The sequence below is a fragment of the Onychostoma macrolepis genome, chromosome 04, assembly GCF_012432095.1.
Source record: "Onychostoma macrolepis isolate SWU-2019 chromosome 04, ASM1243209v1, whole genome shotgun sequence".
NCBI classification, from domain to species: domain Eukaryota; kingdom Metazoa; phylum Chordata; class Actinopteri; order Cypriniformes; family Cyprinidae; genus Onychostoma; species Onychostoma macrolepis.
In genome coordinates this window covers 26,828,706-26,855,149 of record NC_081158.1, presented here as the reverse complement: position 1 = coordinate 26,855,149, position 26,444 = coordinate 26,828,706, and the positions used below count along the sequence as shown (strand labels likewise).

Here is a 26,444-nt window from a genome sequence, read left to right as displayed (position 1 = left end):
ATGCTAATCAATGTAGCTCCTGATGACGAAGCTTAGCAGTTGTAATGAGAGGGAGCAAACGTCAACTGCTTCATATTGAATGACATTTGCAGTGCTCAGACAAAAGAACTAAAGGATTCTCATTTAATCTATGTCATAAGGGTTTGACCTGCCAGTTACTGCAATAAATCACCTCGTATCTGGAAAGCCACTGAATAATAGTAGTCAAAACATAATGGGCAAAGTTAAGAAACTGAATGTAATTGGTGGCTACAGAGAGAAACCAAAGAGCTACGATGATTAAAAACAAGGCCTTTTGCCCAAGCAAGCTTGAATACGGCATGTATATTTTGTGCTTTATTCAAATAAAATATATTGTATTGCAAGCTTAGCAACATGCTAATGCATCAATAAACTGTATTATTGGCATCAGTAAACAACAGAGGAGTCTCTTATACTTTATGTGAAATATTTTGGAACAGCGCTGAAAGTCTCAGACAAATAAGCCTTTAATATCTGCTCTTCAGCTGTTGTAATCGGTCATCTCATCTCAAGTTTACATAAAACCCTTCTCTGCAAAGCTGCACAAACTCAAGCACAAATTCAAACAGTGTGCTAGCTTTGAAGAAGCATTGTAATATTTAGTAAACAGTATGAGAGAAAAAGGTACACAGACACAAACTCCCACATGCACACACACTGGCAAATGCAACTCTAGCACAAGCTTCAATGCGGGGACCAAAGTTGCTCAGATGGTCTTAAAAGAAACCTTCTATGTGTATACAGTAAATGTATGCTTTACAGAGTAAATGCTTCTACAGAGTATGGAAAAAGTAGGATGTCTGCTCAATTAATAATATAGTAAGTACCCAGGTGACTTAGCGTATATGCTGAGATTCAGAAGTGTGCAACCAGTGGACATGAGGAGCCATCAGATTCAAAAAGATGGGAAAACATGACAAGAGAACTGTTAGCTGAGTGACACTTTTTGTGTTATAAATACCCAAGATAATGGTTTAAATTGCAATTAAGTTTATTTCCATGGTTGGCACATCACAAGTCAATAAAACAATGTCAACATGACAGATTTAGAAAGACATTTCCTCAAAGAAAGTATGAAAGCACAGAAATTCAGTCCTCCTCAGAAACCTCCTTATTAAAACTCACCTACACTGTTCCTGAAGCCTCATCTGCAATTCTATTGCTCTTTTTCTCTCTTTTTCACTTTCAGCCTTTTTGAAATATCAGTCTTGGCTAAAAGCAATATTATGAACCATTGCAGTTCTGCTCTGATTGATCGTATTAGGGGCGATTTTGAGACACTTTGTGTTTGTTGGGGTGCTGAGATAACTCAATTATATTCTGCAAATGCAGCCTGTGATTAACATCCAATAGAATGGCTAACAGAGCAAAAGTGCTGATGTTGGTGCAATGCAGGGTGTCACAAATGATTATACTAAAAGCAAACAATTTTATTAGGCAGTACTCAATTTGCAATCTGAACAAACGTGGGTGTCAAAGACAAGATGCTTTGAGAGCTCATAAATCAACATGAGAGGTCTGAAATAAAGAGCAATTAAGTGACATTATGTAATTATTCAGTGACTCTGAGAAATTAGTTTTAATGACCTTTAACTACACTGCAGAACAAAACGTTTTATTAATCAGCATTTGTGTTTTTTGCAATAAAAACCTTTTTTTATATATATTAGTATCCTTTAACATCTTCCTCCTTAAGCATCTCCTTGAGATGCATAATTGCATAAAATAATAAGATGTTTTCAGAGAATTTATCTTTAATTATTTTTGTACCCTATTGAAAAGCACAAACTTGAACCAAACAAACAAATTCAACTAAAAACATTTAAGAATTGTACATGCCCAGTAAATTTCCCCAGTTTTAAGGATTTTGCAGTGTAGTACACATTGCCCTACACTGACCACATTGTGTGGGTCACCTAAAGCTGGCAACTACTTGAACAGTCCCCAAATGATGTGCTTTTCAAAACCATTAATTCAAGTGTAATTCACTCTACTTTGACACTTATCCATATGCCGTGAGCAATCGGGCTAAGCAGGGCTTAACACATATCTTAAGACTTCCACTGAAGTAGTTTTCAAATAACCCAAGGCAGAAATAATAAGAAGCCTTAATAGAAGATGGCATATGCAAAAAAAAAAAAAGATCATCAAAATGACTGGTTTTAAAACAAGTTATTTAGATTAATTCTGCAGAGATGTGCTGCCATGCTCATCACATACGATACAATCGTATGTGCATCAACACAGGAACCATTCAAGCAGATGGATAGAGAAATAGTGACAAGCAAAAACTATAACTGTGCAGTATGCACAAGCATTTGGACCCTGATCTCATGAGAGCTGATGGATGAGAATGGTGAAATCAGAGAAATGGAGGTAGAAAGAGATGGAAATAAAAGGAGGAGTTTGATCAAGCGAAAGGGAGTGCAAAAGTGGAAGACTGAGGGAGGGGATCTTTCTAGACATCCCGTATATGTCTGAGAGGCTGCGGGCAGAATGGACCATTAGGAGGGTCCAGCGCTTGATGATGAAAGCTGTGATAGAATGTGCACAGCCATTTCACTGAGTGCAGAATAGGATGCCACAATCATGGATCCTGGTCACATGTCCCTGATCTAACCATGGACACATCAGGACATCGTTTTGAATTTAACTACTATTTATATAGTAGCATGAAAAACCATGTACAATGTTCATGTACAATTAAATATTTTTGTACAAATTCTTATTTTAAGTAAAATGCACAAAAGAAAAAAATAGGACTTAGAAACAACAAAGAGAACAAAAAAAAAAAACATGTAAAAAAAATAAAAAAAATTAAAGGTCATGTGCCGTAAATGAGAAAAATGATAAATGGTGACATCCTTATTATGCAATTAAGACAGTTTATGTAAACAGAAGACTGCTTGTTACCCTTAACCTTAATAACGTGATTATGCTCATAATTAGAACCACCATAATCACTGTAAAATATGTTGAGTTCTGCCATTTTGCACTATAGAGGCAAATAAACACTTTACAACACATTTTAGGCATGTTGCCGACAAAATCAGGGAAGTTGGGTCCCCCAGAAACACATTAAGCAGGCAAATGAAAAACGCAAAAGTAAACAACCCTGTTGCACTTAAACTGAATGCCTTTGTGATGTGGTTTAAGTACAAATGAAAATTGACAAAACAGTGGTAAACAAACCACATTTCTTAGCATTTAATCAAAAAGTAATGACAAGTAGCATGGAAAAGGGATTGAAGAGGTTTGCCCATGCCATGTAAACATCTTAATCCAAGTAATTCCTTTCTCTGATTATCGGGAATAATCCCTAGACGTAGCTTGAGCCCTTCTTTTAGTGTATGTTTACAGGGATTTTCGCCTTCTTTTTATCACCCACCAAGCAAGTAATCAGTAAGGTTTTGCATCATACATCACTGGTTTTCAGCAAAATTGTGGTAATGAGTTTATAGCTACATTATAGCTGTATAATTTACAGATTGCAGCATTTTTAATTTTGTATAAAGAGAAAAAAACAGTAATGAACTAATATAAATATAATTAGAAATATAAATATTTCCAGCAAACATAAAACATGAATTGCTATTGCTATACACACACACACACACAGAGAAACCAGAACAAGATTTGTTTACTTCACTGTTTTGCTGCAAGCCAAGATGCACTCACAGACAGTAAACTGAACAATAACACGTTAGTTTATCTGACACCGTAAAAAGGAGGATGAATTCTCAGGGGACTTGAGTGTCTGCAGTGGAGAGCGCCGTGATCGCTGGGGTTAAGATGTCATTACCAGATGAGCAGTTAATATTGCCGTTGTTTACTCGGTTAACCCGAAAATGTCAGCCCGAATGACAGTGCTGTCCCCATCAATTCAAAAAAAAAAAAAAAAGGATTCCATGACTTTAGAGGCCTGGCACACGTTAAACTCACCCCGAGATGAGTGCGATACTCATGGGGAGGGGGGGGTATGATACAGCACTGTCATTGAAAATTAATGCTTAATGCATTCCTTAATGGCTCTTACACAACACATCAGAATTCATCATGCCTCTTTGATGGTGAAGGCTCTATTGCATGCAGAGAAAAGGGGGAGATAATAGGTTACGCTTTTGCTTTCAGCGAGGAAATTTCCAGCGGGAGGATGAGGTGGCCTTATAGTACACAGTGAAAGGAGGGAGTAAAATGGAGATGCCCACTGTAAATGGAGAAGTGCAGTGACGTGATGTGACAGCCCTAGTGTAATGGGATGGGCTGAAGTTTGTGGGCAGAAAAAAAAATAAGAACAACATTTATCAGTTGAAGATGAAGGCATTAAAAACAAGGTCGCTGCAATTCAAGCATTAACATACAGTGCCCACATTTTCAAGTGCAAGTCACTTTCCTCAGCACTTTTCTAAAAAAAAAAAAAAAAAAAAGCTAAGAGAAAAGGTCATGATGAACAAGGCATATGTCCTAATAAGGACAAATTAGGTTGTGTAAGCTTGACTAGAGCTCATGGAAGGTACTCTGAGCCTTGCTGAAACTAACTTAAAGGGATAGTTCAACTAAAAATGAAAGGCCATTATTTATTCACCGTCATACTGATCCAAACCTAACTTTTTTTTTGTGGAGCACAAAAAGAAAAATTCTGAATAATATCCTGGCTGCTCTTTTCCATAATGAATGCCAATGAGGACTGGAGATGTCATGCTGCACAATCACAAAAAACAAAACAAACAAACACACACAATCATAATAAAATAATATGCATGATTTTATGACATTTTTATTTTCACATTTTTTATGACCTAATGTGTGCTATCCTCCAAGTCTGTAGTAATATGATAGCTTTGTGTGTGGAATTCCAGTGGGCTTTTATTCATTGTGAGTGACTAAGTCGGTGAAAACTGGATCAGCCCGATATCTGAACAAATCATTCAAGGCTGCATTTCCCAAAAGCATAAACCTAAGTACATTGTAAAAACTACTGGCACCAAAAGTCCCTACAATCTACTTTGGCATGCAATGATTTTGGGAAAAGCAGCCCTTATCGGCTTTATGAACTGGACCATTCAAAACTTGTTCAAAAGATCAGAATCAAAGTGAACTGAGTGGCCAGTGGCCAGGATGCTTTTGTTCTAAATAAATAAACACGTAAATAAATGAGGTTCAGATCATTGTGTTAGAAAAAGTTTATCAAAGGATGGCCATGACTAGCTGTGACCTGATCCAGTGCCAGGACAAACAGTGCAAACTGGCTAATGAAAGTGGAGAAGAATATCCATTAAGCAGTGATCAAACACCGAGAGAGAGAGAGTAGTGTGCAACATTAACTGCAACAACAACAAAATAAATACAGAAAAAAAGAATGAATCCAGAAAGCATGCCAAGTACTTTCATCACATTTTATCCCAAATGAGAATGATGAGACAGTATCCTCATGCTATTCAGCAGAAGGCCTTAGGTAACTATCTCTTTTTGGCGTAATCGCTAATGCGTAGAGAAAGATCAGCTGACTGTGAATGGTGACTGGGGAGGAGAGATGATTGTGGAGGGACCGTCAGGCTTCATTATCACCTACTAACTGTGAGCAGCTCGTTAAAATACCAGACTCCATCCTTCTTTAGCAACCGCAGGCCTAAAACAGCTGCCGCTGCGCAACAGACATGCCCCATAACCATATTTCAAGAATCTCAGCCATCTTTCCAGAAGGATTTTGAGAGGGTCATGGGCGGATGTTAATTTGTGTCTGCTTGAATGTATCTTTGGAAAGCAAAATCTTGATCCAATCGTTAAGCGGTTGCACCAATACAAAGCTTTGCATTTAGATCAGGGGTGTCAAACTCAGCTCCTGGAGGGCTCCAACCCTAATTAAACACACCTGATCCAGCTAATCAAGTCCTTCAGGCTTATTTGAAGACTAGGGCTGTATCCGAAATCGCCCCCTATACCCTTCATTCACTATTCCCTACATTAGTCCACTCATACAGTTCACTTGAAGGAGTGAATGAAAACGAGTGAGTGAATTCGGACACCGAGTGCACCGGAAGGACTGCCGCTTTGCTTGCTGTTTAATAATCATTTGAAATGGGCAGCTTCAGTAGTAAGATCGAAGGATTTATCTTGAAATTGTGTATAAACCATAGTTTGTTTTTTTTCCGGCATTTTTGCCTTTTATTTAATAGGACAGTAGGTAGACAGGAAACGAAGTTGGAGAGAGGGAGAGAGGGAGAGAGAGGGGGAATCGAAAGGCCCGCAAGCCGGGACTTGAACACGGGACGCCCGAAGCACAACGGCGCTACATGTCGACGCGCTACCCACGAGGCTATCGCCGCCGACTGTATAAACCATAGTTAAACAATTTAATAATCAATTTACAATGAATTTGTACCCGTGTCGTATTACGCCGTGGACGAGCGCTTTTAAAATGAATGGATGATTCAGCTGCGGGCGCCATCTTCTGGCGAGACGCGGGAATTCATTCGGCACTTGACTCTCACAGTGCATTATGGGTTATATCTAGCCGTTGAGTGTACATCGGTTGTACACGTTTTTGCAGTGCATTGTGGGATTGAATGAGTGCACTCGAGAATGTCCACTATGGTTTCGGACACCACTAAAAATGGCTGTCCACTCAAATAGTGCCCTATTTGAGGGCATATGGGGGCGATTTCGGATACAGCCTAGATGGTATGTGTTGGAGCAGGGTTGGAACTAAACTCTGCAGGGCTGCGGCCCTCCAGGAACTGAGTTTGACACCCCTGATTTAGATACACACAGTTATGGATTCATTTGTTTTCGGTGTGAAAAATCTTGTTGGATTTCATACTGTCAATCGGATGAAAAAAGGAGGGGGTCTTCGATTATGGTTTGGACAAAACAAATTAACATTTTATCAGACGGAAACATTTTGTTTCACTTTAACTGTCAAAATGAAGACATTTGGTATGCATTTATTTTTTCCTTCAGGGTTTCATGTGACCTACTAGAGGAATCTTTGCTTTGATATGAGGCAGATCCTTGATTTAGCTCCCAGCTCCTTTGAGATGTCTCTTAGAAGTGCTGCCACTTTCTTTTTGGGAACCAAACACATTCTGTCACAGCAGTCTTGGTGGCTGTTTTGATGAATCCACGCAAAACCTGTAAATCGCACAAGAGGTATTTCTCTTTACCAAGCAAAAGGCGGTATTTGCCACCTCAATATATAGTGTCACATTGCTGTAATTTAAACTGTGACTAGCTATCCATTTGTGAGCAAAAAAAAAAAAAAAGTCATTTTAGGCATAGAGATAATGTCATAAACTGCATAACATACAACAGATACCAACAAGAGAGACATTATTTTTAAACAAAATATTTGGCAGGAAAGGTCTGAAAAATTAAAAAAGGGCTTGGTGATGTTAGATAAAAGCCACTTCAGAGACGGATCAAGTTATTATGATAAAAGCTTACAATTCTGTTTTTTACAGCTCTGTATAGTTTGTATAGGTTTATGACGGTAAATAGAGTCAATTATGATGCCATGTTGATTTTGACTGCACTGTAAAAAAATGCAACTGCACATTTTCCAGTTTACGAAACCTTTTGAGTCTCATAAACTAAAAAAATGCCATTTTTCTTAAAACTACATAAAAACCCTTGTCAGACCAACAAAATTACCCCAAATGTTGTCCCAACTAGTCAAACAGTTGTCTGAACAAAGAATTTCATATTGTTAAAATGTTCTTCGTGAGTTCCCAGCATGCATTGCAGCATGAATAAATTATGCAGTTACTGTTATAGGATTATTGTTTTGCTGTTTGCTGATTTCATCGAAACTTTTTTGGTGTTGTTTTATTATTATTGTTAGTTATTTGTTGTACTGTGATGTAAAGGGCTCATCTTTTTAACATTTGTTGATTGCCACCGTGTCTAGTTTTGATGCCTATAGGGAATGTTCAACCAGTTTTGTCCGTTTTCTGGATATCTTAGTCTTGTAAGTTGTCTTACAAACAAAGACAATATTGTCTATTTGTTAGACTAAATTATCCATTAATGTTTGTCATTTGTAAACAAGTAAAAAAGTTCACAGAACATAATTTGAGACACATTAGAAAAGCATTACAAGTCTTTAACTAACAAAACTGTGTTAGCTGAACAAAAAAGAGAGACATGTGACTCTACTCAGTGACTTGGGTTGAGTGAACAACTTGGTCCAAAGTTGAGTAAACTCAAAAAAAGCTGTGCAGCAAGTTGCCTTGAAATTTTAAGTTAAGTCAACTTTTCATTTTTTACAGTGTGGTGCTCCACTGCATTTTATAACAACTGGAACTGCACTGATACTCGAGTCTACTCCTGTGAACAAGAGAAAAACAAATAAGCAAAATGGATGCTGTGCATTAGGTTTCTGGGAACCTCACAGCAGGGAAAGGCCACTTGCCCTGAGCTAAGAGAAGGCAGCTAATGTTTCATTTAGGGAGTCTCTCCAAGAAGAATGGTCAGTGTTTAAAACAGCATTTTATATACTATTATGCTATGGAAAATACCAGTTTGCAGAGGAAAGGGGCTTGCAAATGCAGCCATTTATAGAGAATCTAAATGGAAAGAGGGTTTGAAGCATCCCAGACTAGCTTCATAATCAGTTTGAGATTGACAACTGTATTCACTAACATGTGACTTTCAAACTGGAAAAGCTTAAGGTTCTACACGTTACAGATTAACCCACTTCACTCTCGAAATGCAAATGTGAGTCCTAAAAATTAAAAGGCATTTATAGCCAAACTGTGTGTAAAAAAATGATTTAGCAAATAAAACAGGACTGACAACTGTAGGCACATTACACTGGGTCACCTCCACTAGAACGTCCTACAGTCCCTGAATACATCAAACAAACATATTCTGTCTCTACACTACTCTTTGTTATGGAGATAAGATCCATTTATCAAAATGTAGTCCTCCCCCAAAGTGTGGGTCCTGCAGTGAGCCCAGTGGTATAAAAATGAAGTGTATCACAGAAGGAGTGACGGCGGGCCACATGAGGGAGAATTTGATAAATGAATGAGAATGGACACACTAAAACCTGACCGTGAATTATACATGAGGAAGGCAGAAATGATGAAGAGAGAGGCAGAGGCGAAACGAGGGACCCTAGCAAATGGAAGAGGGGAGCGGTAGGGCTCGGGGAGCCCACGTGTGACATTTCCAGGCTTTTGCTATGGGTTAATTAGCAGTTGATCCCTTTGTGCACGCCAAGCTGCCATTATGTTTTAAAAGCAGCATTGCTAACTCAAAGTCCAATTACATTTAACACACACCTGAAATGTAAGTGACATCTCTACATTTCCCTCTAATCTAAAAATATTCCAAATGGCATTTACTCCTCAATTTCTCCGAATGACTCAGTCGGACTCCAGCTGGGCCAATTAGGTGTCTAATTCTATGTTTCGTACAGAGCGTTTCGCTACTGCATATCAAAGTGAATACCTGACATTTGAAATCACGTCTGAAAGAAAGAAGCCATTTAGGGAACAGGTTGCAGTGTTCAGCTGACATCACAATCATAACAACTCACTGATCAAAAACAATTTAATTTCATTAATGTCTCCCTGCAAAAACCAAACCAAAGCAAACGTGGGAATGAAACATGGCTTCAGTCACACAATTAATTCCACCAGTCATCCTCAATTCAAGCTAGCAACGTCTGAGAACACCGCAGCTCTGCAGGTTTAAATTCTCACAAAGGTTGTTCGTGCAAATCAGCGCTTTCATGCATGGTGGTGATGACTACATCACTATTGCTAATGGTGATGAGTGAGTATCTTGGGTAATGCTTTGTCTGACTTACATGCCTCCACTGATTCAGCACTGTAGAAATTCCTGACATACAATGAAAAACTGAAGCTATACATTAATAATGAAACTACACCTTAACACATTTTTCTATCATGCTGAAGACTTTCATTCACTTTGTTTTTGTTTTATGCTAAGATAATAATGGTTTCTATCTCCTAGTTCAACCCTAAGAAATCTCATTATTTAGTATGTTCATTGACCCATTTTCCATATAGGGACCCTTGCCTGGTGTTTTCAGGTTTTACTACCCTTGTTGGGACACTTGGTCCATTCACTGTAGACAAAACCTGACCCACAAACACTGAACATTTTTAAGCTACATTACCATACTTTTGAAACTTGGTAATGTAGCTTTATTTTCTATATTTTGAATCCCATCTTCCTTGATTCAAAACTTTTATACAAAGTGCATAAAAATTCTCAATTCTCTAAATACACAATAATGCAAAAGACAATACAGCAACAAAGCATTGCTAACACCTGCATTCACCCACTTTTAGACTGTCCATTAGACTGTCCTTTCACCAGGAGAGCCATGGAATGAGGATTACAGGACTCCTGGTCCGCTTCCCTGTCATTACCCATTCTGCCCTGGGGGCATGTTGTGAACGGGAACCTGCAAACTTCAAAACAGATAGGAGAGTGCCAAGAGAGCACAATGCTAATTATCATTCCGTATACAGGGAAACTCTGAAACAACATGAAACAAAGGGTAGCATAATGCTGGAAAAACAACACCAGAATGTATGTAGTGTGCATGGAAGGGATGCTTCATAATAAACAAAAGGTAAAGCAAAGGTTGAGAAAGATGCTAGTCAGTGCTTGCGTTTTTGAAACCTAGCACTACAGCTACCTGAGACCGCTATACTGTTGAAAATGATGCCCTGTTTTACAAACATACACACACGCAGGCACACACTCGAACTTCTCACCTGCGATTAAAGGGCAGTGTGCTATCCAAACACACCAAGTAGCACTCAAACAGAAGCAGCTTAGCAGGGTACACCAGTATGGCCATAAATGTCCACTCTAGTGCGCATTTAACGGCCAATGCAGCATTAAACACACTCTAAATCAATAGAAACAAATGGTGACCGACTGAGGCCATCCATCAGACAAGGGTAGTGGGGTGAATACACACCCACACCCTTATAAACACACTCGTACTGACAATGAACCTCAACTGCTGTAAGCTGAAGTCCCTCCAGGAGTTTAAGGTCTGCAGATAAACCATTCATTCATCCCTCAAACATGAGTGGCTCATGATGTCTGCCCTAGGCTAGTGATTTATGCAATAGTAAAACAATGACTGATACCCGAGATCTAATCCCCCCTTTTTTCCTCCCTTGCCAGCCAGCTATAGCGGGAACACTTACGGTGCAGGTGCTCGGAAGCATAGTAATAGACATCCTCGTAACCCTCGTGATAATCCTCTTCTGGACGGTACTTTTTGCCCTTGCGTCTCCTGGACCTCCGGATCTGTTTGACAAAGCCAAGGAAGCGCTCCATGCCTGCCCACCGCGTGCAGTCCCACTGATACAGGCACAGACCGCCGCACTCAGCCAGCGTGTGTGTGAAGGTGTGCGTTCTGTTTCACAAAGAGCACAGCTCTGAAAGATCTCAGAGAGAGAGAGAGAGAAAGAGAAAGAGCGAGACAGAGGCGGAGAGGGAGAGAAGGAGGGGTGCGGGGGGAAGCGGCAGATCGCAGTCAGCTGGAGAGGATGGGTCAAATATCAGTCTTCTCCGGTGCACCCGTCTCCTTTAAGAAACCCATGTGAAGAAGGGTCCTCAGCTGTACAGCTGAATGGGTCTTTGTGCATGCTTGCATGCACATGTAGGTAAGGAAGAGTGTGCACAGGCTAAGAACAAGAGAGAAAGCAAGGGCGGGGGGGAAACACACAGGGAAGTGAGAAAGACACAAAGTTCAAAGGAACTGGCAGCAAGGCGAGGAATCCTTGGGCTACGACTGTCTCATTCAAGAGTGGGAACAGGGTGGGGATTTCGTTTGCCTTTAAAATAAGCATGAGTGTTTATCGGCGTAACAATGAACAAAGCAACGCTGCACCAGTGGGGTGTGGATGAAAACCCTTGAGGGGCTCTCCTGAAATTTCATTGCGATAATTCCACAAGACGGAAGGGGCACTGTGGTCACGTGTAGCTGGCGTGGCACTGACAAAAAGCTGAGAGGATTACAACACTCTCTAATTCACTGCCAACCCCAGCCTAGCCAACCGGTGCTGCCTGGATCAGCGGCTAATAGCATTAATGGGGCTAGAGGACTTGTTAATTGAGCAGTTGGCCAACAATGACACCCAAGCGCGTGTCAGTAACTCATTCATTCAGTGGGGGTGTGTGCCACATCACCCCAGGGTAACAGATACAGAACTCCCGAGAGACTCCCATTCCAATAACAGAACTCCCTAGAGACTCCCGGGACTTGATTCCCCATTGTGCGGATGTCATTCTACTGCCTTGACATTGGGAAAAATGGTCATTGTGTGTTCCAACCTATCTGTACTTTTCTACCCAGTAGTGGAAATGGACAATCTCATCAAAAACACCCTCTGATTCTTCACCCTATTGAATCACCCCGTTTATCTCATTGTGATTGGATGGCTAAGCTTTATCTTTGTGGTCTAAACACATCATGGGAGAATAAAACCTTTCACAGAAGGCTCACTCATCATACGTGAGTGTCTTTTTCTGTGGTGTTGAGCCTGTTCTTTGTGCAACACAGCAGGGGGGCTTTCTTTGTCTGAGGTTTGTCTCATGAAAAGCACATCGTAGGAGGATAAATCCCACCCCTCTTGATTACTCCTGTTTTTGATGTCATGATTTTCATTTAGCAGTTGTGGCCATGTTTTCACACATTAAGGATTACATATGCATTATTTGGTTTGTCTCTGTGGTTCTGGTAGGAGAGAAAGAAAGGAGAAAAAGATGGTCAGATTGGAGCATTCATGTAGCGGAAAAAAAACATGGTCTTGACATAGCCTAAATATGAGTATCATTCCTATTACTAGTATGCTTTTTTATTATACTGACAACCCATTTGCAGCTGTACTAGAGCTTGCTGCATGATTCTCAAAAATCCTCAAACACTTGACAAAACAGTCTATTTTTAGAAGAGGCTGTCAAAAATCATTCCAGCAATTAGAATAAAGTCCATACAGATAGGATCTAAACTCCCTATCAAATAGGACATTGCCTCTCTGATTGTCTACTGATGAGCAAACACATGCTTTCTCATCAGGGAATGGTGCATCTTGGGAATTCACAGCTCCCACAATTTGAAGACCTAGACTTGTTTATCCAATCTGTCTGCCACCTGAGGCAATCAATGCACATTCAACAGATTCATTATTGTTTCAGGAAATACAAAAATCCAGACGTAATCTAGCTAGCGGGTGGGGCTTTAATTAGCTATGTGGTCGCCATACCTGTAATTAGACATCCGGCGTCCTCAGCGGAAGACTGAGTTTGGATTCAGGGCAGCTGCTCTTTGCAAAACTGCAGAACAGAGGCAGTATTCTCTAGCAGGGTGACTACCCAGTATGAATCAGCATGAGGAGAGTTCCTTTACAAAATAATTCTCGGCTTTTTTGGAGATGTGAAATTCACAATGCAGTAACTATTATTATTCATGAGGTAAGTGCATTGTAATTAAGACTATGACTGGGAGATGGTATAATTAGGACTAATTCACTATATTTCATAATATTCCATCTGGTACTTTGGAGTAAGAGCTGTAATGTGAAGCGTCAAGGAGTAATAATGTTGTGATGGTTTGCGCTTGTATGTTATGAGGATTGTGGCAGTGTTCCAGGTGTGAGTCTCTCCTGAGATTGTTTTCAGATAAACCACTGCAGTAAAAGCCAGCTTTAAACACTGAGCCTATGCCAAGCTCTTAGCGTCTCTGCACCTAGTCAGGGCTGAGCATTTGCTGCAGTCACTCTTTCTCCTGTCCAGCTCACAAACACAAAATATAACTGTGTCTTATTTCTTCTTTGGCTCAATTCCATTTGTATGGTAAATGCTGCGGTAGGTGCAGAGCTGCAATGGGAGTCATTTTTAATGGCTGCATGATGACTTCCCTTAAAGGAACAGTTCACCCACAAATAAAAATCGTTTTTTTTTTTTTAACTCAAGCTCATGTCGTGTTCAAACAGTTTTGTTCCATCTTTGCTATTTTGTTCATGAATGTGCCAAACAAAGCTATGTCTGATTTGTGAACAAATCATTCTTTTGAATCAGAATTAAACGGTTTATTCAAGTTCACAAAACTGGTTTGATTAAATCAAAGTGAACAGTCTCTTCTAAATTTGTGAATATTTTCTTAAAGGGATAGTTCACCCAAAAATGAAAATTCTGTCATTAATTACTCACCGTAATTAATTAATTAAATTAATCAGTCGTTGCAAACCAACAAGACTTTTGTTCATCTTCGGAACACAAATTAAGATTACTATTTTTGATAACTATTTTAATGATGTCCTTACTATCTTTACGGGCCTTGAACGTGGTAGTTGCGTTGCTGTCTATGCAGGGTCAGAAAGGGTTTGGATTTCATCAAAAATATCTTAATTTGTGTTCTGAATATGAATGAAGGTCTTATGGGTTTGGAACGACATGAGGTGACAATTTTTATTTTCGGGTAAACTAACCCTTTAAGATCTTTTCAAAGAATTGGTTGATTCGTTTTAAAAATGGTCTGAATGAATTTAAATTTTGGTTGGTTCATAATAAAGATTAATGAATGGCCCTTGAAGACTTTAAAATATGGTGTTTTCACTTTTATGGAGTTATTACAGAAAGTCCTCATTCAGTTATGTCATACAAAAAACAGAGAGGTCAGTGCAGTCCCAATATGTGAGGGAGAGTAAGTGATTTTTTCATTGTTAAAATTGAACAAGGCCTACTTCAGCAGTGAAAGACAGACTGAAAGTAAGACTGAAAGTGGGTGTGTGTATGAGCAATCCAGGCAGAACTTCTTAAAATCCTCACTTGTGCATCCATTTGAGCGTGAACTGCCTGAGGCTTTTTCTGGAACCAGGGCTGTGCCAGTTTGTTGCAATATGGTATCTCCTCTTTGGAAGCAAGTCCATTGCCTGGGTAGAAAAAAGGCTGTCCAGACACTACATCTGCTATGAGCAAATGCTTCAGACGGTTGAAACGGCCTCTCAGTAGACACCGGAGGATGTTGACAGGTTAAACGGTTGTGTTTTCACAGTTATTTGAACTCAGGCATTGAGAAGTCATGCAGGATTGCTGAGTCAAGTGTTTCACACCTTCACAAACAAACGAACCCACACAAACGTAAATTCAGCCTTCTTGAATGTTCCACCCTCTTTCCCAGTGCCCACAGTCTCCCTCTCACGGTTGAATGAAGCTCTCCCTTTACTAATTTATCACATCTGCAAGGTCTACATTTGTTCTGCCCTTAGCAAGTTCCACAAAGTAGGTCTATTTTCATCCCTTCTGCTCTAGACTCTTCCTCATTCAGTTCTGCTTGGAGTGAAAAAACCAACACTGGACCTGATGACTGGCACCTGGAAGGTTGCAGCCTATGAGTAAGATATTTAACTCTAAGTTGCTTCAAGGGGAGAGTTGTTATAGCAAAAAGTTAAGTGTGTAGTTTTATGGTGACATTCAGGGGTTTCTTTGTATTTTTTGCCGATGGCAGGTGAGCTTAGAAAATGTATCCATTATTCAGATTTATTACCGGCCATAAAACTGCACTTTATTTTTTTATTTAATTTTCAAGACAGGTGACAGGAAATGATAGGCAGAGGTATGGCTGGATGGTCTGATTTGACTTAACATTAGATTATCATTCTAACAACTCAGCCATGTTTGTTTAAGCTGCTATACTACTAGTTACAAATAAAGTTATTGGCCTCCTGGATAATAATTAGTTTTATTTTTGTTAAAATCTTAGCGAGTGTTAACTGTGGACCACACTGCATGAAAGTCGTGGAAACGATTCTATAACTACAGGAAGGAATCAGAAGTTAGAAATCAAATATCAGTCAGAGCAACATGATATCTCTGAAACAGCAATAAAACTGTATGAATGTTCCTCCTCTGGTCTCAGATTAGAGTAGACAGGGATGTTACTCATCCACAAAGTCTCTGCTATAACTGCGAATGTGGGGTTCATGGCATTTTGAAAGCCTTATCTTGCCTACTTGCCATTATGACAGGCCTGATGTACTGTTATTACAAGAACAGCAGCATTTTAGAGTACAGGTCTGAGCATAGATCAGTTAATAGAAGGGTTTTAAGGTCAGGCCTAAATGCTCTCCGAGATGTGAAACATTCTAAGACCTCCATTGACGTTGTCATTACCTTAGTACTTACTTAATCCTTGCGTCAGTTCCTTTCCGAGCCTCAAGTCAACATGACATTAGGGAGAACCTCACAATGGTTGATTCTTTCAGGTCGAGATGATGGGTAGACCCATCGAAACAAGCTCACCAAATATCTCTGATTGAAGGGAGCTATCGCAGACCTGTTCATGAATGTCGATAAGAAGCTAGTAAACAGTGTCAGAATGACACGAATAGAAAGAGTGCAAACAAGAAAATAGGATGAAAGTATGCATCTTTAAGCATAGCACTGGTGTCAGATGAGGGCAGAAGAAAAAAGATCGAAGGATTTACTCGTTCACGGCCACCCTTTGATTCATTTCATGCCCAGACGGTTAATGTTAGCCAAAGCCTTATGGGCTGACACTGGCCTTCATTCAACCTTAAAAAGCAATGGGCAGAACAAACCTGTGACCTTCCCACCCTCTAGTGGGAGTTCTCTAACACTATAGGAGTAGAGGCAGAAAAATATCCTTAAATCATTTAAATTCAACTGTGGGTCTACCCTTTTCATGCATGGAAGGTTAAATAGACAATCAAGGTAATTATGTATTAGATTAACAGAGCACTGAAAGGCCAATAAAGTAACATATAATTAACAAATGACCTATGCATGGGAAATAACAATTGTAGATAGCTAATTCTGCACTTTATAAGAGGTTCAACTCAGCCTTTTGCGATTTACATTTGAAACATGACTTTTGACAGCATACATGAAATATTCCCAAATAAATCAATATCAAATAAAAATCCAATCAATGGTTTGTGAATCGAATCAGAAAATCAATGACAATAAAAGGAGACCCACTGCCTAGAGAGACTGAGCGCGCCAAATATATCCAGCAAATAGCGTTGGATGCATTTCATAGTGGGAATCCTTTTATTGATAGCAGTCACGTGAGGCGTTCACTGCAGAAACTCATTTTAAAGATGTATGTGGAAAAGAAGCTGAGAGGGAGCATGCAGATGGTGACGACTCTGAATAAAACATGAGGGGAGAGCGACACGGACTGCTAAAAATCACATTCGGATCAGAGCACAGATTCAACATGTCACAAATAGCATTTCCAAAAGCAAAGACGTCAAGTGAAAGTGTCCAAATCCTGCTTGGGACATCTCAGCTGACCCAGGCTGACCTTGGGACGCCAGTTTTGTACCCTGAAGCAGTCAACCTTTTCAACTGCCATCAAACAACTGCCAGTATTGTGCTATAACTGTGAGCGTGTGTACTTCTACAACACATCCTGTAGGCACTCACATTCCCAAGGCACCCCCTATGTGTCATTCCTGACAGAGGGAGAAATCTTCCGGCAGGCTTGACAGACATGTCCACATTATTAATGTACGTGACATGACTTCAAATGGATTTGATTGTTTTCCTCAAGCCTGTCAGTCACAACACAAAATTCAGCTTGGTATTTGGCACTTTCAATGGCTAAAAAAATCAAGGAGCTATTCCTACGGGGATGCATTTTTTGGAATAGTCTGCCTTAAGGGTATTTTTAGAAATTAACCTAAGATAGCTTCTTATCCCTGCCTTTAAGGCATAAAAGGTCTACAAACAGTGAGACTTGTTGAAAATGTCATATAAATAAACTTGTAAATACAAAACGATTGAAAAATAATGCAACTGAATAAAAAAATTTAATAAAAAAAAAAAAAAAGCCCCTCACACAACAAAAAAATTAAGGTAAACAGAAATTTTTGTGATCATTATCATTTAAATTGACCAATTTTTGCAATGTCCTCTCGAGGAACCTTCTGTATAACAGATGATTCTGTATAGCGCTGGACTGAATAAACACACTCACCATTGTTCATTAACTAACACCCTCTTTCACAGCAGACGCGAAGTGCTCCACAACAGGCAGAGGCGTCTGATTAACAGTGTTTTATTGTGCATGAAGCCTCCTTGAGCTATCTGGAAAAGACTCCAATTGCCAAAAGTGCCAGTTTGTTGACTGACAGTTAACATTTCCTCACAATCGTAGGTCGTTCACACTGTGCCTGAACTGTCGTCAAAACCTATACGTAGATACATTTTTGTAGACTATGTCTCAAATGAGATGTGTGACACTCTCAGACAGTCTACATTTCTGAAAGGTGAACATTTGGAAAATCACCAAAAGGACATTTGTTGGGTACTGTATTGCAAACAAATCAACTAAGGCCTATAGTGATAAGTTGATAATTATTTTCCTGTTATGATCACTAACTTTAACCTCTTAACTGTCACCGTCCACCCTGTGGGACGCCTACGTTTACTTCACTATTTTACAATTAAATCCTAATCTAATCATGACAAACTATATATCGTTGGAAAGGTCTAAGACTCCTAAATAGGTATTTTCCCACTTTTTTTGTAAAAAAATTATGTAGGAAAAGTAATAGATTAATTTATGACAAGAGTGCACCTAAAAAATCTACATCATAATAGGAGTTCTGACCTTTGTCACAGAAAGTCTTCTTTTTTGCCTTTTTCTCTATCACGCTTTAGAAATCATAAGAAATTATATATCAGTTGAAAACTTAAAATCTCAAAATTCATCCTTTGAAACCCATTTTAAAATCAGACATTGCATTACCATGGAAATGGTACATCAAAATCACGTTGGAAAATGTTTTCATTCATGAATTATAAAAAAATAAGTTTGGATAGTGCACTATCATGTCTGTGTTCAAAACTGTGAGTGACAGTTAAGGGGTTAAAGGAACACTCCACTTTTTTTGGAAATAGGCTCATTCTCCAACTCCCCCAGAGTTAATAACGGTTTTACCGTTCTGGAATCTATTCAGCTGATCTCCGGGTCTGGCGATTGCACTTTTAGCATAGATCATTGAATCTGATTAGACCAGTAGCATTGCGTTCAAAAATGACCAAAGAGTTTCGATATTTTTCCTATTTAAAACTTGGCTACAGGTAGGCTACAGGATGGGAGGGAAAAAAACCCTGAAAAAACAAAAATTTGCAATTTTTTTTTATCACTAAACTACTGTCATAAGTTATAGTTTTGTATATACATAACTCCTGAATAAAAATTAAAATGTGTTTGGACTGATTTAAAAAAAAAAGAGTTTTGAACCAATTTGATTGGTTTGTCGATAGTGAGCGCAAATGCAGGTGATAAGCGGTTTTATTAAGCGAGTCATTCAAACGATTCGTTCAAACAGTCAATTCATCAGGAATGAGACAGATGTTTGTGCATGGGTCATTGAATCTTTGACTCAACCGATTCGTTCAAAACACTGAATCATTCAAAACACGATTGAGTGTTGCTGTGAGATGTGCTATGCTGTGATCTTTGTTTGGATTCATCGGATCTATTTTCGCTGCTAAAATAGACCAAAACAGTCATTATTTCGTCTAAAATGTAAGTGACTTAATATTATTAACTTGTTTGTTGAACTGTCATATGAAATCAGTGTCACATTTTCAATTGTGAGGTGATGGTAAATTAAGTGATGGTCAATTGTCAGCTCTCTTGGTCGTCAGGTCGTGTGATGTATGTTGCTGAACTGTATTCAAATGTTATAAATATAAAAACACCACATTTTGAAATTTAACTGCAGTATGTCAATTTAGTTTATTTGTGTGTGCTGTGCTCATAGACTTTAGAAAACGACGCTCATTTGTTTGATTTCTTTTCGAGAAGCTGGGCAAGCCTCAAAAGTTTAAGGTCCTTGCACCCTGACTGAGTCCGAAACTGTCGTATTCGTTTTTTCATATTCGTCATTTGGTGGCTCTCAATTGTCAAAAACACCCCTCAAAATATTTGCTACGGATGCGAAAAATGCAGAAAATCGAACCATCCGAATTTATTTTTATGATAGACGAAAGTTTCAGAGGCTGCAAACGTATAAAACGTGAGGTCGTATTTAGTTTTATATATATATATATATATATCAGTGGCGTTCCGTCCATATAAGCTGCGAATGCGCCGCATACCCATGCCGTTCACGGGCTAATGAATATAAACATAATTATAAGTTGATCCCTTGTCATTTGAGATGTGTCTTACAGCTTAATAAAGTGTTGGGAATAAGTATGTAAAATTATTTATTTGAAAACAATGGTCATTTTCTGTAAATCTACGTCAGTGACGGAAGCTTCCGGGTGAGCGGATTCTCCGCAGCTTTGGCGCCTCCGCTCTGTGGCTGTGACTCGTCAGGATTGTAGCGCGTTCTCAGTGTTTTGCTGGTATGCGCGTGATTTCATGCGTGAGGAAAGCTGTCCGAGAAGTGCTGTTGCTGCCAGATCTCGATTTACCGAAAATTATATTGTGTTTGATGCAAAACTAACCCGACGAAATCATATGAAAAAAAAAACAAAAACAAAACCCCCATCATAACATGTATATTTTCATGCTTTCTCAAGCAAAGCAAATGTTGAAAGTCCACTAAAAATATATCTGGTCATAGACAATGTTGATGGCATTATTGTCAACATGCCTAAGTAGTAAATAAATAAAGAAAAGTTTATAAAAATGTATATAAAATTTGAAATAATAACAAACATCAGGAAAAAATAGGAAACAATACCTTTGTTTTCCGTATACTTGTGTCGCTTACAGTTAAAGTCCTTCTGTGATTTTATTGTTGTTTGCAACGTTACTTGGCAATATTTTAAAGATATTATTATTATTATTATTTTATTTTATTTATTTATTTATTTTTGGTATTTTGCATGGTCTATTATTGTCATCCAGGTGGGAGTTTTAACTCCTATTCACTGGGAATAAAAAATGAATGAAAAAAAAAAAAGATTCATTCAGTTGATGCAGAGACGTAGACCGGGGCATCTCCCCACGCTCTGAATATTACATATCATAACGTAACTACGTGTAAACGTTATTTGGCGGTTTTTACTTCGAGTTGCATTCGAGTTAACTCTGGATAAACCTGAAACGATAGAAGGATTGTAGATGAATTTAATTTACAAATAGCCTAAGGTAGGAATGTGCATACTTTTAAAGCGACACCTGCCATGGTGTTTTCCTCTTTGAGTGTGTCCGAATTTGAGTGTGTCCGAATAAACGAATAAACTAGTCAGAATATAGGCTACAGTTAATGATGATAGGCCTACTACTACTACTACTACTACTACTAATAATAATAATGTCTGCAAGCTCACATTAGAAGTCTGGTGCTACTGCCAATTATAACAATAGCCTAGTGATAATAGGCCTACCTACCGCTACTGATGATAATAATAATAATAATAATAATGTGGGCCTATAAATAATAGCCTAGGGCTATCTATCTATCTATGCAAGGTGGTGTGGGTGGTGTGTGTGTGGTGGTGGTGGGGGCACTGGGGCCCCAACTGCAATGAACCAGCTTTGGGGGGGCCCAGCTTGCAAAAGGTTGAGAACCCCTGCTTTAAAGGGATAGTTCACCCTTTTAAAGGGACATCATTAAAATAGACGCATGTGTGTGGTACAGTCATGAACATGTCGAATTCTGACATGGAAGAGAAAAAATTGTAGAATAAAGTCGTTATTTTTGTTTTCTTTGTGAACAAAAAGTATTCTCGTAGCTTCATAAAATTAGGGTTGAACCACCGATGTCACATGGACTATTTTAATGATGTCCTTACAATCTATCTGGGACTTGAACGTGGTAGTTCTGTTGCTGTCTATGCAGGGTCAGAAAGCTCTCGGATTTCATCAAAAATATCTTAATTTGTGTTCCGAAGATGAACAAAGGTCTTACGGAGGGTCTCTCTGACCCATAGACAACAAGGTTTACTACCACGATCAAGGTCCAGAAATATAGCAAGGACATATCAAAAATATCTTTTGTGTTCTGAAGATGGACAAAAGTCTTCCGGGTTTGGAATGACATGAAGGTGAGTGAGTAATTAATGAAAGAATTTTCATTTTTGGGTGAACTATCCCTTTAAATAGTGGATAATAAATGCATACATCATTTCAATTTAAAAAAAAATTTTTTTAAATAAATGTATTGAATTAGCAATTTCAAAAAATGAGCATGCATAATTAAACATCAAATATCAACCAACTGAATAAAATAATTTTTACCCCAAGTAACATGAAAGAAAAACACGTCATACTTTTGATACTGGTGACTCTCGCCTCAATGGCTATGGAGGAGAACATAACCGTCTAGACACCAGCCTGCTTTTTTTCAGACAACACTACTACTATAAAAGCATCACATGACTTATATATAAACCCAGCACAGACGGTAGTATCTCTCCCTTGGGATAGATGCTGTCATCTCCAAGACATTAAGTCTTCACGTGGCAACACTGTTTTTGTATCGTGAGGAATGTGTTTGTGACGCGATGCCCTGTAGGCCACTAGTTTCATCTGCCGCAGTAAACACAATCATTCCGCTGTCTGAGGAGCACGCCATCGCCACGATCTGTCTTCGGCTGTTGCGCCAATATATCGATTCGACATAACCTGCCTAATGGAGTGTGATGCGGCTCAAGCGCCACTGGGGAGTAAGAAAAATTACAAGCACCTCAGATGTCTCTTGATTTTATTTTATGTTGAATTAAAACCACATAGTGATGCTACATTTCATCTGCTTTTTTTCCAACCCCTAGATGTTCATTGTGAAGATATAAATGTGATGATTTGCCAGAATATAAAATGACTCTGCTGCAGGCATCTGCTGCGGTGTGAAGAGGGAAAGATAACACCTCTGCTGCTGGTGGGTCTAAAAATATATGTTCACGATCATAATAAACATCTTGATAGTTCATGTTATTGTACCACATACTTGTACATGAATACACAGATACGCAGGTGCCTAGCGAGTGACAAACCAGTGTGAAAGTGTCATGAGATAAGTGTTTAAAACAGGTAAACTATCTGCAGCATACAACTTCTCAGGGGGAAATCTGTATTGCTTTGCTCTGTGGAAAATGCCATTAAAAATGTCTCAGTCCATACAAAGAAAGTCAGTGGAGTCCAGTAATGTTTTGGACCCCATTGACTTTCATTGTCTGTGTGTGTTCTGCAGAAAAAAGAAAGCCATACTTGTTTGGAATGACATTTTTGGGTTTAATTAGCATATCATGTCACAAAACAATTCTACAAACATCTTACTAAGTAAGAATCCTGGCAAAGGATTTTTAGACACCAACAAGAAATTAAAGTCATGCATTTCCTCTCCTTACCTGTTTGAATTTACCTCATCTTTTGAACAACAGAGCTGCAGACGCCCATTGTTTTAACAGCCCTAGGTGTTTATTAAAACAGCATTTGTTGGGTTTGAGCATGCTAGGACACTTGAAGAAATACTTCAGCCTATAATTAGTTAAATTATAAACTAATTGTGCTGAGGAGGGATTTTTAAGAATAAATTGCACCCAATGATTCATCAAGTCTCTAAAGGAATTTTCGAAATTGGGTAATAGCCCAAACACTCACAAAATCTGTGTTGAATGGAATTTGTAGTGGAAACAGAAAATCCAGTATACTACTGCAATATGGCATATTTAACGGAGACTGTTCAGCATCATAATATGCGTGTTGTTTGTATGAGTGTATATGGTTCTGTACAGGTTGTGAATGAAAGGGAATTATCTCAGCTTTAGAACAGCATGCCTTTCTTTACTTATAACTTGGGATAGCAATCCCACTTCCAATACGATTCAAACAATCCTATTAGCTGCAGCCGAGCAAACCTGTTCTTACAATCAATTAAGGTGCAGGGAACTCATCCAAGACATCTTCGTAGATTTAGCATGCTGGTGGACGTTCCATAAATGTCATTTCCGTCTTTGAAATAGAACCGAGCAGATTTCCAACAAGTTCAGATCAGGTGCATTGACCGTGAAAAACGGTATGCATGATTGGCTTGGCAGTCCTGTGGACACAACAGGAAAATGTTTTCTAAATGCACACACTCTCAGCATGCTAAAAGCTGTGATAAAAAATAGCAATTTTTCTTTTTGCAAGTCAAGTTTGATTCTAATCCTTTTTAAAGCATGAAATGAACCAAGTGAAGTGAGGTGAACACTGTGTCTGCCAGTCTGAAGAATAGCCATTTTACACCAAACAAGAGTCTGTCTGAATTTTGCTGAACAGCCTATAATAGGCTATTTAATGACAGATTCAACTGTGACAACTTGCAGCCTGGCAACATGCTCATCTACAGTATGTGTGATGAATAACTCACTTTTTTGCCTGAGCAATACCAGTAGAAAAGTTCAACAACAATTTTGTAACCAAGACTTTAATGTATGTTTCTATAACAGAAGTTGACTTGCAAAAATAAACCCACCCTGTAAAAACTAGCCTCACAACAGATGATAAAAGCACACGTAGAATAACTACCGTATTGACCCGAATATAAGACGATGTTTTTTTTCTTGGAAATACATCTGAAAAAACGCGGTCGTCTTATATTCGGGGTCTAGACTTTGACACGTCAGTAATACACCCATAACAATAGGTGGCGCCAAACACGCATAAAACCAGTGTGCCATGAAATATGTAATGTATGTGTGTTATAAAGATTGCGAGAGAAAAAAGAAAAAGAAAAGCTTACAGCGGCACGAGTCGTGACTGTCATGTTAGCCTGATGGGAACAAACTTCCTCTGTAAGTGATTTTAAAACACAAGACAGTAGGCTACCCAGATTTGAAGACTACAATAAGATTTCACTTCTACTGTTAATAAAATGTTGGTAGGCTACTATGAGATGGATAGCCTAAATGTTATATAATTCAAATGGGCTACCTGTTAATTTTATGGTATATCAAAAAGTGTATATTTTTCAGTGTCATTGCTGGTACATTTTACCAGTATTTACCATACTTTCAAAACAAAATTTAAAAATAGGAAAAATATGCAATTTGAAAATAATTTAAGAAAAAATGTTTTACAGAGAGAGAAAAAACAAAAACAAAAAAAACAAGATTTGGTTTTCAAAAAGCCTTTTTCCAAAAGGTAGATCTGGAAAAAGGGGGGTCGTCTTATAATCAGGGTCGTCTTCTATTCGGGACAATACGGTATTCTACACTTCTCACTTTATAAAACGGCAGCAAGGACATTACAAAAGACCCGGTCAATGAAACATCACAGGCCTTGTATTGGTGAGCACTATACTGAGATAACCTTGAAATCTTTGAGGACAAAAAAAAAAAAAAAACGGAAACCCATTTCAGGTGACTTGCATCAGGCTGCATTGGAGAAACTTTATCACTGGCATCTCGACATTGACTGAAATACATCTAACAGGGCAAGAATCCCTGAGAATAAAAGTCAAAACTGCTTAGAGTACAAGCCTCCTCAACTTGGCAAAGAGGAAATACTGCATAGATCATTCACACTGCCAAATATTTAGGCCCTGTTCTCAACGGATCATATATTACAGCTCATAATTGCTCACTTGTTTCCTTACTCAGCTGGCTCTGATTTTTAACACTTCAGAAACTCCCAGCTTTCAATATGCCAAAGTCAGCTGGACGCCGCGAGTCAGACAGCATCATTTTAACAGTTACAGAAATGGAAGGCAAAATCTTCTGAGATCATGAATAAATCACACAGTGGACAAAAAGAATATGAAATGCTGGGAAATCAATGAAAAGACTGTACACAACTGGTGGACCTGTTGAAGCTGGTTGCCCAAGTAAGTTTTGCTGGTTAAGGTAGATAAGCAGCAGTGATGGCATTTAGTATGAATAAAACTTCTAGAAATCACCAGCAAGGTGCATTTGAGATAAAGCCTGTTTGAATCAGCTAGACTGGAAAGTGATACACCAGCAAAGAAAGAGCAATTTGCTCCTTTTATGGTTCCAAGTACACTGATCAAATCAGGAGCTGCGTATTACTGCAGCAGTATGCAATCATACCTCAGACACTCGAGTCTGGCCAATGCCCAGACTTTTGAGGGGCTGGAAATGAAATGGAGAGAAGAAAGAGATTGAAATATATGTGTTCCGTGGGATCTGAAAGAAAAATACACTTCACAGAATAAGACAAATATCATAAAAGAACATCCCTTTAGACATATTACTCAGATAGCTTTACAGAACACTGGCTTAGCTTCAATGGACAGAAACAAAAAACAGCAAAGATGTCTGTGTGCAGCAGACAGGTTGTTAAAACAATAGGTTGATACAGGTCAAAAGTCAAAACAACAGGTGTAAATAGGCATCTTGGGTAAAATACGCATGCTATTAAAGTATTCTGGGCTCCTTTACATTAAAGTTTCTCTCAAGATTGTTAATTCTGTCTACACTATAACCTACTT

General features: G+C 38.7%; 1 protein-coding gene across 12 annotated transcripts in view; it reads right to left on the bottom strand.

The window, feature by feature from the left end:
• The window catches only part of grip1 (glutamate receptor interacting protein 1), a 281,122-nt gene that overhangs the window by 157,575 nt on the left and 97,103 nt on the right, over nucleotides 1-26,444 (bottom strand). For 3 of the 12 annotated variants that reach the window (XR_009270749.1, XM_058773058.1, XM_058773070.1), the window contains exon 1: nucleotides 11,220-11,399. The exons of 4 other annotated variants lie outside the window; for them this stretch is intronic. Coding sequence is in view for 7 of the 8 variants with exons in the window: in XM_058773058.1 (XP_058629041.1) it covers nucleotides 11,220-11,352 (133 nt within the window). In the remaining variant the exon portion in view is untranslated. Of the gene's footprint in view, nucleotides 1-11,219; nucleotides 11,403-26,444 lie in introns of those variants that run through there. 5 more of the 12 variants (XM_058773067.1, XM_058773069.1, XM_058773061.1 and 2 more) reach the window with 5 other exon arrangements.